General features: G+C 40.7%; 1 protein-coding gene across 1 annotated transcript in view; it reads left to right on the forward strand.

The window, feature by feature from the left end:
• LOC310808831 (cytochrome P450 3A19-like) overlaps positions 1–17,438 on the forward strand; it is a gene marked incomplete at both ends in the record, with an annotated part of 73,458 nt that overhangs the window by 32,087 nt on the left and 23,933 nt on the right. Inside the window, 2 exon segments of the mRNA XM_083675932.1 lie at positions 14,758–14,865; positions 16,121–16,210. Of these exon segments, the coding sequence (XP_083532058.1) occupies positions 14,758–14,865; positions 16,121–16,210 (198 nt within the window).

Consider the following 17,438-nt stretch of genomic DNA (forward strand, 5'->3'; position numbering starts at 1 on the left):
TTAATCGGTAGAGATCAGGGAACGAGATCCCTTGAAATAAATATTTCATTTACAAACGCTGTTTTGGTTCGGAAAACACGCTTTTTAAAATGGAGTGTCCTACCTGGACACTCGGTTTGCATATAAACATGTTGTTACTGCCAGGGGTGTTATAGGGGAGTGGACTCACCTTTCTGTCTCTGGGGGCTGCCTCTTCCAATCGTGTGCGCATGCAGAAACACAACAGCTAATGTCCAACACTGCAAGTTCATTTCGGGGGGTTATATTATTATAAGGGAGGATGTTGTCGTTTGGACAACTTCAGACAGAATTTCTCCACGATGGCAGATTTCCGACAAACTTACTTACTCTTCTTTAAGTGATACAAATATGTTTTAGTCACATTCTTGATATGGGTTTCAAAATTAAGATCTGAGTCAATGGTGACACCTCTGTTTTTTGCCTGGTGCTTAGTGTTACTGTAAGTAGAAATGTCTTTAAGTATGCAGACAGTTTCTCTCTTTCGGTTTTTGCTCGAATGACTAGTTCTGTGACATCCATATGTCTGCAATGCATTTCACCAGGAAATCAATCAAACTGTTTGACTGGTGCTACAGAGTCGATAGTTGCCCTTAGTTTGGTGTTGAAGCTGGTTAATAAATCATTATCACAGGAGGAAGCTGTTGATGGTGTACTATTCATATTCATCATCATGAATCTCATCTGCTCAGCGACATGGCTAGATAAATAATAGAGGATGCAACAGGAGTAAGACCCTTTGTAATCACTAGGTCCAGGGTGTGGCAGTGGTTATGGGTGAGCCCAGTAACTCGCTTAATAAAGTCCGTAGAATTCAAATCAAATCCATGGCTGTCGAGTCAGTCTCATTGTCCACATGTAGGTTAAAATCACCAATGATAATAATCTTAGCATAATTTGAATGAAAGGTAGATGGACCTTGGATGAAACCGTGATCTTTACATTTCTCATCCTTGTCATCAGGTGTCTTTATCACTCATTACTGTGCAACAGGAGGCTGATGGAGGTAGAAATGGGAGGACAGCTCATTGTAATTAGAGCTTGACAGATATATCTGATATTGGCCTTAAAGAAATATCTGGAGAGTTATTCACCATGTTATATATAATATAGAGGAAACTGGACAGCACTTATTATGGATCATTTAACACAATTACACATGACACAACTGTGTTAACAGAGACACAATACGTCCTGCTCCTGTACATGTTTGTATATACTGTACATTTTCCCCTATGTCTGCTAAGGGCTTCACTGCTTTTTCCACTGTTTATGTGGCACATAGGATATTTATATGTAATTGGCCACTTACGTAAATGGGCGATTCTTAGACTACGGGCACTTTCATGTCCTTTGATCATATTTTATAAAAAAAAAAAAAAAAAAGAATTGGGAATATTCACACTTTCATAGTTATCTTTACAATGAAAGTACTTTAGGAACGTTTTACCGGTAGTCTATGATGATTTTTTCACCTTTTTCAACATCGTTATAGATGCAAATATTGCTGTTTTGTTTTATCTATTTTTTTTTAAATGTGACTGAATAAAGTATCAGTAAAATAATCAAAACATAATTGGGGTATTTAAGGTCAAACAACTATTTATGTGATTTTATATACAAAATGTAGTTGTCCCACAGTATTGCCATCATTTCCACCACAACACTGTAATGTCCCTTTAAAAGGTTTGTGTGAAAGATGGTTTGGGTAGTTTCTATGGAGATGAACAGTTACATCACAGCACATGTCTGATATGGAGGATATTTTGGATTTCTTCACCAACTTTTGAAGAAAACTCAAGGTAAATATTGCTTGAAATGAAAATATTTTTATTGTATGTCATTTCCAAACATGACGTAACATCAATTGAGTTTGTAAATAAATCGATTTTTTAACGTACATAGATGTATTTTGCATGCATGAAATGCTAGGTACCAATTCATAGCTAATCTGTGATGCTAGCTTGGATTTTTTTACAAAATACTGTAAGATTGTCATTTCCACCTCCGTCATTTCCAACACATTACCTTCTTGGGTGGAAATGACAAAGGTGAGGTGGAAATTACATTTATGCTTACAAGGTGCAATTCATAGATTGTGAGGCTACATATGTGTAATTTATTTATTAAAATGTACAATGTTAATGTTTTATTCAAATGCATATTTGTTGAAATGCATTTTCATCTATTTTTAAGATGCCACGGACCTCTACTGCAGAAAGGTCTCAGGCCTATAGGGACAGAATAAAAGAGGACCCTGTCAAATATGAAGAGCAACTGAAAAGAGACAGGGAGAGATACCTGAGGAAAAAAGAAAGAGGGGTTGACCCAGAAATGACCCAGAAATGACCCAGTCATTTCCACCACCTCATACCTTTTTTTTAAAATAGTTACAAAATTCTAATCACTCATTAAAAACTTCTGCATAGTTTATGGGATAATGTTCCACTTAATGTAATAACACAAGTAGTTATTTCCTGAAATGTATCTAACCAATCCAATATTATATTTCAGGTTGTGGTTGATGTAAGCTTTGTGTTTGGTCCTCATCTCAATTAATTTACCTAATCCACAAATGTATGGTAATTGCAATATAGGTATAAACTGGTAAAACTATGTGTGAAAGTGGTCTTACACTGTTGAGAAATTATGTATATCATACTTTTTTTAAATAATAATCAAATGTTTACATGTGATGGAAATTACATTTGTTCAATGCGGGTCGGACAATATGTAAAAAAACACCAATTTGTCTTGTAATGTTAGTGCGTTCTCTTATGGATCATGAAACTAGACTAGTTATATTAACCTGTTAGACTGTGACAATTTAGATTTGAACATTTTTTTTCCCCTCAAGTTCACAAGGCCAAAAGTGCCTGTAGTTGAAGAATCGCCCAAATGTGTTATTTTATATGTATGCACTTTATCTTGCATGTTTACAGACTCCCCCCATTCAATTTCACGCATTTCTATTTGGAGTATAAAAGGCACTAGATCACCTGCGGGTATATAAGCTGTGGCTTGCGCTGCGTTCTTCAGTTGGCAGTTAATACCTGAACCAGTAAAGACTGAGGACCAGACGACTCACTAGTGTGTTTTCCATTTATTCTTAAGCATAAGCATTAATACAGTTTGTCATTAATGTAGGCTTTCTATTTAGTGTACCGTTATGCATAGTAGCATATGAAGTTTGTAGTCTATTAGCGGTAATTGCGCTAGCTTGGTATCCTAAACGAGGACGAGTTAGCACTAGTTTGCCGTTTACGATGAGTGGTTGTTGTCAAATGACACCTGACAAAACATGTCGAAGGGAGTCTGGTGTAACGTTTGCCTGACTCCACTGATACAGATGTATGTGTAGGATTGAGTGTTTTGTAGTTTACATTTTCTTTGTTTTTCTTCGTTTTCTCCTAACGGTTAAGAGAAGGTAGACGGTTAGAGCCAGAGCCCGAACCGCTGATGAACAGCGCTGTAGTTTACCGTTGCCAAGGCAACCAGGCAGCTCACAGGTTGTACCATATTTCTAAATCATTATTTTGATATAATACTGAAATGTTGATATTATATTGTTATTGTTTTACATTGTAATTTGTATTGTTCCAACTAAGTTCATTGGCAGTTAATACCTGAACCACGAGTATGTTTTCCATTTATCCCCCCCCCCTATACTAACCCTAACCCCAACCCCACCCAGAGACCTCTTCATCCCCGCTACCCCCCTTGTACAAGTTCTCTCCTGCTAATACAAATAAAATGAAATAGCCGACTGCCTATGGCCCCTGGTGTGAGCATTGATTACTTTGTCTTATGATGACTGTTGGATAGATGATTCAATTACTTAAACAAATGTATTGTTGTAAGTCGCTTTGGATAAAGGCGTCTGCTAAATGCCATGAATGTAAATGTAAATTACAATGGAGGGCCATGTCCAGAAACGACCCCGAGCCCCTACCACTGATCTATATACATATCTATGTCTGTGTTTTGTCTATTAATTAATAATATGATGATGATTAATCCCAACGACGTATATTTTCCAAGAAACAACATGAGCATATCTGTAATCAAATAAATATCTCCTGCGTCATAATGCTGTTGTCTTGATGACGCTGCTAGCAATGACGTAAATTTATGTAAAAGTCACTTTGGTCACTTGAACCTCCAGTTGTTGTCAAATAGCCTTTGCTGATTGTCATTTGTAATGTGGTACGCTCATTAGTGGAAATAGATTCAATTACATTTCAACACAATGGAGAAAAACTGGTGGGACCCGCCGCAGGTAAGTTTGCCTTGCTCTATTTTAGTTTAAATAAACGGGAATACTTTACATTAAATTGCCCCAATACTTGGGCCAAATGTCCAAGGACGTAGGATGTATCTTTCGAGAGGGGGTGCTGCCTAAATGTTGTGTAAAGGGCTGTGCCATGGCTGCTGGTGGGCCGGTCGATCTGTGGGCTGCGGGGCCGGTGAGCGACACGATGTGTGGGCTTCGCGCAGATCCCCCCTACCTTAATCGAATAAGCACTAGGCCGACAAGCTCCTGTATATTTTCAGCCTACCTCAAGTCCGTGAACTGCCTTCAAGTAAACGCAAAGGTGTAAGAAGCAGGGCTGAAAATTTATCAAATTTAATCAAATCAAGCTCTATCATCCGTGGTGACAACATGTTACTGTACACTTGTTTGTATTCGTATGTTATCGTCCAGTCAAAGTAGCCTACAATTCAAAGCAACATTTCCCCCACAATCAGGACCTAGACCTACTGCAAAGAAATACCCTTAATTGGCTACTCTTTGTTGTTAGATCTCTGGGAAGTAATTCATCCGACTCGGCAGACAGTTTGATCCCAACATCAAGTCAAATCGCGGTAATTTCGGTGAGCGCTTAATTCCAAAAACAGCTGTTTGTCAGTGAAAGAGCAGCGTAACAGCCTAAAAAGTGAAACGGGACGAGCTCAATCGTTGTTACAGAGAGAAATGTGGCTGCAAAATCAACCATTTTAAAGATCAACATTAAAACGAGACAGCTTTATAAATAACCTATAGAGGATGGACTATCGAAGAAAGATGATTGACAGAACAATATCAAAATGGTTAATTTGATGTTTTCAGGTAGGCCCTATCTAAAATATAACCAAACATAGTTGGCACTAATAGGTCTTAATCGACAGGACCTTTCCTTAAGTAAGTCGTAAGTTGACTTTGCAAAGGGCCTACAATTACTTACTGTACAGGCCTACATGATTTGCAATATAAATTGTGTCGGATATGTTGAATAAAAGGTAGATGTAGGCCTTTTTTAAAGGCAAAACTAGAGAGCCCCTTTTGGGAAATTGGGAACGCAACAGCCTATTCTTGAGAACATTGTGAGGTACCGCAATCTCTTTGCGAGGGAAGCCTGTTATCTAACGCAATCATATTTCTTGACGTTTCCCTGTCATTGTGTCTGTCATCTCCATCAGGAAGTTTCAAAGCCCTATGCTACTGTATTTGATAACTACCCACTCACCCCATTCAGGATGGCTAAACATAGAAAATATGTAAAGATCACTGGAGACAATTGAATGGTTTTATACTCAGAAAAGACAAATACATTCATAGAGACATTCTCGAGACTGCACCTGTAGTGTGTTCACTGTATGTCCACAGGAGTGTAAAGAGGATCAGGCTGCCCTGATGATGGAGGCAGCAGGACCGGCAGCTTTCGCAGCCTACACCCCACTCCCACAGAGGACATCAAGACGGGCCAGGCACACGAGAGAGAGGGCCAGAGTGGCTAAAGAAAGAAAGGAAGAGAAGGAGGGTTGGAGGAGGGAGATGGAGGAGAGAGCGGAAGAGGTGGAGGGAGCCCAAAACCTTCTGCATAAGGTGAAGGAGCACACCGATGCAGAGAAGGAGAGGCTGAAGGAGGAGAGAGAGAGGGTGGACAAGGACAGAGAAATGGTGGACAAGGACAGAGAAATGGTGGAGAGGAAGAGGAAGATAGTCAACCATCTTAAAGATAATATGGAGAGGAAGAGGAAAGTGTTGGATAGAGACACTGAGAAAGTGAATGAATGCAATGCAATACTCAGTCGCATTCAAAAGACGCAGGAAAATAACAAAAAGGATTTGGAGGAGAGGATTGTCCAGTTGGAAATAAAGGCGAAAGAGGTGGAGGAGGTGGAGAAAGTGACAAAGGAGATGGAGGAGACTTTCCAGAGGGAGATGGAAAAAACAAGAAATGAGATGAAGAGGAGAGAGAAGGAGGTGGAGGAGAGAGAGAGGGTGGTGCAGGAGAGAGAGAAGGAGGTAAAGAAGAGCGAAGAGAGATTAAAGATGAGTGAGAAGGAGACCGAAACAATGGAGGTGATGAAGAGAAGGGTAGAAGAGGTTGACAGAGAGATGGAGAGAATCCTAGAGGAGAAAGAAATGGAGGTGAAACAAGTGAAAGAGAGGATGGAGGTGATGAAATGGGCAGAGGAGGAGAGAGAAAAAGACAGGAATGAGAAGAAGAAAGAAAAGGATATTGAATGGATGAGAAAGGAGTTGGAGGTGATGAAGAGAGTAGAGGAGGTGGAGAGAGAGAAGGAGAAAATCCTGGAGGAGAAAGAATGCGACGTTAAACGTGTGAGAGAAGAGATGGATGTGATGATAAAGAATATGGTGGAAAGGAGGGAGAGGGAAGTGAAAGAGGAGATGAGGATGAAGACAGAGATGGAGAGAGAGAGGGAGAAGATTGAAAAGGAGAAAGAAAAGGTTATTGAATGGATGAGAAAGGAGATGGAGGCGGGTATGAAGAGAGAAGAAGAGATGGAGAGAGAGATGGAGAGAATCCTGGAGGAGAAAGAAAGGGAGGTGAAACAAGTGAAAGAGAGGATGGAGGTGATGAAATGGGCAGAGGAGGAGAGAGAGAGAAACAGGAGTGAGAAGGAGAAAGAAAAGGATTTTGAATGGATGAGAAAGGAGTTGGAGGCGATGAAGAGAGTCGAAGAGATGGAGAGAATCCTGGAGGAGAAAGAATGTGACGTTAAACACGTGAGAGAAGAGATGGATGTGATAAAGAATATGTTGGAAAGGAGGGAGAGTGAAGTGGAAGAGGAGATGAGAAAGATTACAGAAGATGTCGTGAAGTGGATGAAGACAGAGATGGAGAGGGAGAAGGAGAAGATTGAGAAGGAGAAAGAAAACGATATTGAATGGATGAGAAAGGAGATGGAGGCGGGTATGAAGACAGTAGAAGAGATGGAGAGAATCCTGGAGGAGAAAGAAATGGAGGTGAAACAAGTGAAAGAGAGGATGGAGGTGATGAAATGGGCAGAGGAGGAGAGAGAGAGAAACAGGAGTGAGAAGGAGAAAGAAAAGGATTTTGAATGGATGAGAAAGGAGTTGGAGGCGATGAAGAGAGTAGAGGAGGCCGAGAAAGAGATGGAGAGAATCCTGGAGGAGAAAGAAATGGAGGTGAAACAAGTGAAAGAGAGGATGGAGGTGATGAAATGGGCAGAGGAGGAGAGACAGAGAAACAGGAATGAACAGGAGAAAGAAAAGGATATTGAATGGGTGAAAAAGGAGTTGGAGGCAATGAAGAGAGTAGAAGTGGTCGAGAAAGAGATGGAGAAAATCCTGAAGGAGAAAGAAGATGACGTTAAACGCATGAGAGAAGAGATGGATGGGATGATAAATAATATGGTGGAAAGGAGGGAGAGGGAAGTGAAAGAGTTGATGACAAAGATTACAGAAGATGTCGTGAAGAGGATGAAGACAGAAATGGAGAGAGAGAAGGAGAAGACTGAAAAGAAAAGAGTAATGGCGGCGAACCTGGAGTTTGCCAGAGAGAGCATGGAGAGGGCTTTCCATAAAGGGAAACAAAATACAGGTATGCCCTCCATTATCTGCTTACAGTGCATTCTAAGGATGATCCTTTTGGCTTCTCAAATCACCTCAAAATAATTTAGATTTTATCTATACAAATGATAAGACAATTTTTCCCTTTCAGATATTTCAACACAGAGACAATTCTGGAAATCCACAACTAACTGTAAACTATGTTGAGTGATGATGAGTTTAGGAAGAAAAGGTATGTAAAAAATGAATACTCCTGCACACACGATTGTTACCTCTGCTTATTTATTGTGTTGACGTTTCGGTTTATGACCTTTATCAAAACATTTTTATCTGTGAGGTCTGTATTCCTAACACCACAAAAAGACAAAGTGGTGGTGTTTGTGTTTTTTACATTTACAAGTTGAGGAAGAAAAAACATGGCACATGTATGCACATGGGTTAGATTAGAAACAATCTGGGTAAACCTTAATTTGAAGAGGTATGCATGAGGTCTGTTATGTTTTTCTCTATATGCCATAATATTGATTACAATGATCAACATATTTGTACCCTGAAAAGAACCCAAACTGAACAAGTTCCCCATTATAAGTACCTGGGCATTTAGATAGATGATACACTTTTAAAATACATGTTGAAAAAGTGATCAAGAGTTTGTGAGTTAGACTTGTACTTGTTTTGTAAAGAAATGTCTTGCTTCACCTTTGATAATAGGAGGAAGATTGTCTTGGCAACGCTCCTCCCTGTCCGTGATTATGGTGACACAATTTAAAATCACACGACAGCCTCAATTCTTAAACCACTAGACCCGATTTATCACTCTGCTCTGCAGTTCATTTGTAGGCATGTTTTCTGTACCCACCATTGTCTTTTGTATCAGTCTGTGGGTTGGGATTCTTTGACGTTGAGAAGGGCTTATCATTGGATTTCATCTGTATATGAAGCAGTTCTTTTAAAACTCCCATTTTACCTCACATCATTGCTTTTATGGCGACTTAGTGGCGATCAAACTTGCAGCTTGTTACTATTTAATGTGCTACAAGTGATTACAGAATTGAGAAGAACTTTTTAGCTGCTGTGCTCCTCAGATATGGAATGATCTTCAGGCTAGACTGAGGTTGGAGCACTTGGTCCCTTACACTTGTACCATCATCTGCTTTTTAGTGGACAATATATGCAATAAATACCTTTTTTACACAAACATCTTGAATCAGAATGGGTCAGCCCTAGCCTCTTACACAAACAGGGTCACAGTCAATGGGTACAAAACTGGAGCAAACGTGTGTATACCAAGATACTGTACCTCGACTCCTTTCCATTCCAAAAGAAATGTGTCCCTTTCCCTTCACTCAAATGTTGTGGATGACATGTACATAAAGCTACACACTGGTGCAGGTGTGATGTTATGAGAGCTTTAGCATTTAGCATTTCCTGTGTCCAGGCGTTCTATTCACTTCTAATAGGACAAATGAAGGTACACTTGCCTCATAAGGCTCATTCTTGTTTCATTTGTCCTATTAGCTCCTACTGACCTCACTTTACACAGACACAGAGGAGGAGAGACTCAGACTCATTAGAAGTTTATTACTGGATCAGTTTACAAAACAAAACAAAACTGCATGGAGCGTACAGTACAGCAGAGCTTGGAGTACCAGACATGAACACACACCTCACATGCACACACACATCGGAGCTGTCACAGTGGTATACCTTGGATCACACACAGACACACACACACACACACACACACACACACACACACACACACACACACACACACACACACACACACACACACACACTCACTCTCTCTCAGGGCTGCATGCGGATAGCTCCATCCAGTTTGATGACCTCTCCATTGATCATGGGGTTCTCAGCCAGTGATGTCACCAGGTGGGCAAACTCTGCAGGGTCTCCCAGGCGCGAGGGGAAAAGCACTTGGCGGGCCAGGAATGAACGCACCTTCTCAGGTTAACCCGCCAGGAGAGGAGTGGAGAACAGAACCTAAGGAGAGGGAGAGAGAGGTTGTCTGATATGGAGAGGAAGGGGGGGGGGAGGAGTGTGTGAAAGAGTGCGTATGTATGTGTGTGTGTTTACTGACTGGGTGCGATGGTGACCACACAGATGTCCATGGGTGCCAGGTCTCGGGCGATGGGTAGAGTCATCCCAACAATACCCCCCTTAGAGGCTGAATACGCAGCCTGACCCACCTACAGAGAGAGAGAGTGAGAGTGAAGGAAGGGGCTGTTGAGACAGTGTTTGTGTGTGTGTTTGTGTGTGTGTGTGTGTGTGTGTGTGTGTGTGTGTGTGCGTGCGTGCATGGTTCAATGGAGGTCTTGGCGATCTGTTGGTTCTTGTGTGTGATTGGCTGACGGTACTGCAGCATGTTGACCTCTTCCTCACTGCAGGGTCTACTACAGTTGGAGCAGTCAGAGAGCACAGCCTGGGCCCCTGCAACCAAACATACACCCTGAAATATGGTTTGGACAAAGGATCCCAATGTCAAGATAATATTGCTGTAGGGAAGCTACTCTATGACACAATACCATGTGGAAATGTCAATGATTTTCTAAAGATGAGTGGATAGTGGATAGTGGATAGTGGATAGTGGATAGTGGATAGTGCCTGGTGGGGTCGCAGACTTCAGGCAGATTGTTGACCTAATACGAAACATTAGTACTTTATTTGGACATTATATGATACTTTTGAAGCCCTGAAATAGTGGGAGTATGTTTACAAATGTTTTTTTAAAAACCCATTGAATTAAAGTTGAGAATCTCTACTTTGACCCCATAATATTTGTTTGATTTCAAATCCAAGTGTAGAGCTAAAAGAACAGAAAATGCTTCCTCTTTCCAATACTTATGAAGAGCACTGTATTCATGTTAATCAGTTGCTTCATTACTGTAATATGTGATGTGTTTTGAACTAGTATTTTGAAATACTGTTTTTAGGAGCCAATGATATAAAACAAGTGCATACATGTAAAGAACATAACACATTTTTAGAGGAGTTCAAATATGTAAAATTCAGTATTACTCGAAAGAAAATATTTGCCCAAAAATATTTGCCCCATAGTCCTTCTTGATTCAATGGGTCTGCAAACTATTAAAACCCGATAGGTATCAAACAGGCAGCAACTATTAGCAGGATGTTAAGATAAAGGCCGACAATAACATCACTGAGCAGGGATCCTTTCAATCATTCACTAGCCATGGCTTCAACTTCACCTCTCACATACTCTTTCGCCTGTGTTTCATGATCTGAAACACAGGTGTCATGATGGGATAAAATAATCACTTCAGCAGACGTGTCCGGGGTTACTCAGAAGAAGCGATTGAACCTGTAAAGATGGGTTACCTTCCGTACTTCTCCACCGAGACATGGACTCTCCTTGCCTTACTCATCACTCTGATCGTAGTGTAAGAAGTTTTAATAAAAAATATTATTTGTTAGTTAGTTAGTTGTAATAATACATACAAATGATAGTATTGATAATTACAGTTATCTAACAGTTTCAATGATACCTATGACTTGATCGTTTTGCTTTTGTTTCAAGTCAGATTGTTGATTTATATTTGTTCTGACCAGGTATGGATACTGGCCATATGGAATATTAAAAAAACTAGGCATTCCTTGTCTCAAACCCATCCCTTTCCTCGGGACGATGATGGGATATAAGTAGGTTTGTAGAGATTAAGCCCATAAACAACAACATTGTAGACTCATCCATGATGTGTGTTGTTGTGGTGAAAGCCATGGGAGCTGAATATGAATTGTTTTACCCAGAAAAATGGGCAATAAAGCTTTTGAACGAAAACGAAAAGAGAGGAGTGGGAGCCGGTCTGTAGTGGAAAAGGGCCATCATAAACTAAGCCACAATTCAGGTTTATGACAAGCATTTATGAACTGGCTATTTCTTTGTTTTGTTTTTTGTTCCCAGGGTGGTTTCACCAATTTTGACACAGAGAGCTTCCAGAAATATGGGAAACTGTGGGGCTGAGTCTGCTAAACTGATCCTGGTTATTGTTAACTATGATGGATATATGTATCTCTCAGTGTCTACAGTATACACTCTTAAACCAGGCGGACACCGTGCGATTTTCACAAACACAGACGATCCAACCGACGAAATGGTCTCGTACACCAAGACAAATGATCTGTCTTGATGCAATGTACACTGCCCAAGCAACAATTTCATGCTTCCACATTAATAATTTGAATCTGTTATTGAGCGATTTAAGTTTTAAGCTTTTAAGTATTCTGTAGTATGGTCCCTGTGGGGGGACATGCAGCGTTCGGCCTGTAGAGGGAGCTACAGGACCGTGGCCAGGGTGACGTCGGCGAGGCTCCGTTGCACACCTGTTGCAAATGAAGCCTCGTTGACTAGATGGTTTAAGATGTGTGTGCCTCGGCGTTCGAGGGAGAAGGAGGGCGACTGGAAAGTCGCCGAGTGGCGTGTTACGAACATTGAAATTATTACGAACATTGGAATTATTACTAACATTTTATGAAAATAAACGGGATACTCCCAGAAAACAGTACCTCGACTCCGCCTCTGTGTCACGGACTTGTTACAGTCCCAAACACAACTTGTGCGTTGCCAATGTTTGACAACATCCTGGATTCTCATTGGTTGAGGCTCCTATATTGCCTCTGAGCACGTCTCAAACTGCATGAATAAAGAGGAGCCACGACACGTCAGAATTCAAATCGGAAGTGATTGTGTCTTCCCTCCATGTCATTGAAAGGGCAAAAATGTAATTAAAAAAATAAAGAAAAAAAGGGTTCTAAAAGGATTCTTTGGTTGAATAACTCTTATGGGTTCCATTTGCAGTGCCCTGCATAAGTAATGGGACAAGCATTTTTTCTTCTTTTGCATTATGCAAATGTCCAAATTAAGCACTCATGTTTAGTATTTGGTCCCCAATCCTTTGTATGCAAAAGTGCAAAAGTCTGTGACCCATTGACCCAACCAGACGCTGGGTATCTTCTCTGGTAATGCTCTGCCAGACCTATATTGTAGCAATTGTTGTTTGTTTTTTTAGGATGTTTTGTCCTCCTCTTCAGCAAATTAAATGCATGTTCTATAGGATTCTATAGGATTCACTTTTTGGCCCTGAATAATTTCCTAGTTGCTATGGCAGTATGTTTTGGGTCATTGTCCTGCTGTATGGTGAAATGCCGTCCAATGAGTTTGGAGCAATTAACTTGTACTTGGACTGACAAGATGTTTCTGAACACTTCCGAATTCATCCTCATCAAAGGAGACGTGAGCCAGTTCCAGTGGAAGCCATACATGCCCAAGGCATAACACCCCCTCCCCCATATTTCACAGATGATGTGGTATGCTGTGAATATTGGGCAGTTCCTTTTTTTCTCCACACTTTCTCCGGTACATGTTTTTCCAGAACTCTGCAGGCTCTTTTAGGTACTGTTTAGCAAACCGTAACCTGGCCAGCCTGTTTTTGTGGCTGAGTAGTGGTTTGTACCTTGCAGTGTAGCCTCTGTAGTTCTGCTGGTGAAGTCTTCTGCGGATGGTAGTCTCTGACTCATTGACGCCTACCTCCTGGAGAGTGTTCCTAATCTATGGGGCAGTTTTTATTTTATTTTATTTTTTATTATGGTGAGCATTCTTTGGTTATCCACTGGAAGTCTTCCTTGCCATTTGCGATTTCTTAGCTCACCAGTGCTTTCTTTCCTTTTAATGAAGTTCCAAACTGTTGATGTTGGTAGGTTTAAGGTTTTAATGTTTCATTTTTTTCTGATATTTCAGCATCATAATGGCTTCCCTGACTTTCAATAACATCTCTTTGGTCCTCATGTTGACAAGACACCAATAGCAGACTGCACAAATTATGTGACGGAACACACCTGTCAAGCCAATTGTCCCATCACTTTTGTGTAGCCTAAAATAGCGGAATTATGCATAAAAGTGTTGTAATTTCTGAATGATAAACCAATATGTACACAAATAACATCAAATAAAAGATGAGAATCTCTACGTTCTCATTTCAACTCCAAAAAGAAGAAAAAATGCTTCACTGTCCCATTACTTTCGCACGGTACTGTATAACCTTCTGTGGAAAAGGGTTCTACATGGAACCCAAAAGGTTTCTTCAAAGGGAGAGTGGAAGAAGAACCCTTTTTGGTTCTAGGTAGCACTTTTTTTCTAAGAGTGCAGGATCTGTGATGGGTCTGTCTGTCTCTATCTACGGTATATTCGCTTGAATGCCACAGCCTATTTGAGTATTGTTGCTGACCATGTGCATCCCTTCATGGCCACAATTGACCCATCTTCTAATGGTTACTTCCAGCATGATAATGCACCATGTCACAAAGCAAAAGTTGTCTTAAACTGGTTTCATGAACATGACAATGAGTTCAGTGTTCTTCAGTGGCCTTCCCAGGATCTGAATCCAATAGAACACCTTTGGGATGTGGTAGAACAGGAGATTCACATCTTGAAAGTGAACCTGAAAAATCTGCAGGAATTGAGTGATGCAATCACGTCATCATGGACCAGAATCTCAAAGGAATGTTTCCAACATCTTGTGGAATCAATGCCACGAAGAATTGAGGCTGTTTTGAGAGCAAATGGAGGCCCTACCCAGTATTAGTATAGTGCTCCTCATGAAGTGCTCTGTGAGTGTATATCTAACTATCTTTGTTTTTGCTGGTCTGTAGGATCTATGATGGCCATCAGCCCATCCTGTGTATCATGGACACAGCCATGATCAAAACCATCCTCATCAAGGAATGCTACTCCCTTTTCACTAACAGGAGGGTAATATGCTACATTGAAGTGGTTGTATGGGGGAAAAAACATAAGGGCTCCTTAAATAGATAATATCATTGTTATGATAGCATTATTAATATTAGGTTAATCTTGCAGTATATAATTATTATTATTTTTCTAGAATATCTATCTCAACGGGCCTCTGTATGACGCCGTGTTTATCGCTGAGGATGATGCATGGAGACGGATCCGCAGTGTCCTGTCTCCCTCCTTCACCAGTGGGCGGATCAAAGAGGTACAGTCCCATCTCTCCTCTCCTTCTTTCATTCATTCCTTTATACAACACAAATAAATGAATGACTAACAACTCTGACGTGTGTATGTGTGTGTGTGTGTGTGTGTGTGTGTGTGTGTGTGTGTGTGTGTGTGTGTGTGTGTGAGAGTGTGTGTGTGATTTGTACTATGTGTATAGTGTGTATTCATTGTTGTTTGTTGTTGTGTGAAGCAGCAACTTTAATGAATTAATCCAAGACAAATTTTCATCCAGGACAATAAAGTATATTTGATCTTATCTTCGATAAGTTCAGTGGTCAGATGACAGAGTATAGAATAATAGTTCATCTTTGGAGTCACTTATTCTTTGACTATATACATAATGTATCCTGTATGGATGTATATTCTCAGGCTATATAAACATTAAAATAATTCCTGTTTCAAACATGATGTTAATATATGTTTTGCACATATTAACACACTGCCAATGGTTTGCGCTCTACTCATTTGACAAACACATGGGCCCTGTCAAGAACCAACCTCTAGTTCCTAAATGCTGGACACTTGGAGATCTGAGTGGATTGGATACAGAAGTGTCTAGGGATAGAGCCTAGGAGTTGTTTCTGGACAGGGCTGTGCATTGAATAGGATTGGAGTCACGTATCATGGTATTTCCTGTTCCTGTTTGTAACCGTGGCATTTCCTGTCCGTCCAGCATTCTTCCCCTTCATGGGTCCTGTTATGGCAAACATGGAGGTATCCCTATTCCCTGCCTCGGTCACAGATTTCTTCTACGCTGTCTTTCAGAAGATCAAGTCCAATCGCGTGGCTAGCACCAGGAAGGTATGTAAATATAACTGATCAAATATACGATCTTCAGCCAGTATTGTGTAATACAATTGTAGAGATTTGGTAGCATCTGGTAGTTCTCATGTGATTTTGATCTGACGTAAGCCTGCTTCCAGAGTCGGGTAGATTTCCTGCAGCTGATGATAGACTCGCAGAAAGACAGCAACTCAAAGGGAGAGGAGCAGAGTAAAGGTGCCTGCCTTAAACACACACACACACACACACACACACACACACACACACATCCACACACACACACACACACACACACACACACACTGTATACTAGCATCTAACACACACACATACAGTACCTGCCTCAAACACCTATACCTACAAACACACCGTGGAAATACTCTACTTCGTCCCTTTCTCACACCTACCACCCCATTTCTCCCATCATCATAGGATTGAGTGACCATGAGATCTTGTCCCAGGCAATGATGTTCATCTTTGCTGGCTATGAGACCACCAGTAGCTCTCTGTCCTTCCTGGCCTACAATCTGGCAACCAACCCTCACATCATGACCAAGCTGCAGGAGGAGATACACACTGTGTTTCCCAACAAGGTAACCCCTCTGCAGACTCCTATATAGTACTATTCATGTGGAACAGGAAATATGATAGTGACAGTATTTTAGAGGGTACTGATGAGTGTGTAACCCCTGTGCACTGCAGACTCCTACAGTATCTATTACTATTGCTTTGGAACAGATGGTTAGATAGGTGACAGTATTTTACAGTGTGCTAATGTGTCTGTAGCATCCCTGTGCATACTTCTGCCCAGTATTATTCATTTGAAACAGGAAGTAGATAGGTGTTGTTGGAATCTTCAGAATAGTTAAAAGGCTAGTACCTGAGAACCTGAGGGATCTACAGGGTATATACCTTAAAAGCATGTCTGACATGCAGTGGTGTGCATGACCATAGAGTGATTTCTAAACTAATACAATTATCTTAAAATAAATTATAAAACTAACAGGTAATCAGTGCAGAGACTTGTGTGATATGTGCTCTCCATCTGACTCGTGCTGCTGCATTCTGTATCATTTGCCAATAGCTTTCTTTGGTCGACCAGACAGGAGAGTGTTACAGTAATCAAGGCTGCTAGTAATACAAGCATGCATTCGTCTCTCAGTGTCAGCCTGCGAGAGGAAAGGTTGCACCTTTACAGCTGTGTTCTGTAAAGGTCCATGTAATATTCAAGCTTTCTAAAAGCTTCCTAACGGTTGTAATGACTATCTTTAATCGGTAGCGATCAGGGAACAAGATCCCTTATAATAAATCCCTTATGAATAAATATTTCATTTACGAACGCTGTTTTGGTTCGGAAAACACGCTTTTTAAAATGCAGTGTCCTACCTGACATTCGGTTTGCATATAAACATGTTGTGAGTGCCAGGGGTGTTCTAGGGGAGTAGACTGACCTTTCTCTGGTGGCTGCCTCTCCCAATCGTGTGCGCATGTAGAAACACAACAGCTAATGTCCAACACTGCAAGTTCATTTCGGGGGGATATATTATTATTAGGGAGGATGTTGTTGTTTGGACAACTTCAGACAGAATTTCTCCACGATGGCAGATTTCCGGCAAACTTACTTACTCTTCTTTAAGTGATACAAATATGTTTTAGTCACATTCTTGATATGGGTTTCAAAATTAAGATCTGAGTCAATGGTAACACCTTGTTTTTTTGCCTGGTGCTTAGTGTTACTGTAAGTAGTGTCTTTAAGTGTGCAGA

The sequence above is a fragment of the Argentina silus genome (genome assembly GCF_951799395.1).
Source record: "Argentina silus genome assembly, chromosome: 8".
Lineage (NCBI taxonomy): Eukaryota > Metazoa > Chordata > Actinopteri > Argentiniformes > Argentinidae > Argentina > Argentina silus.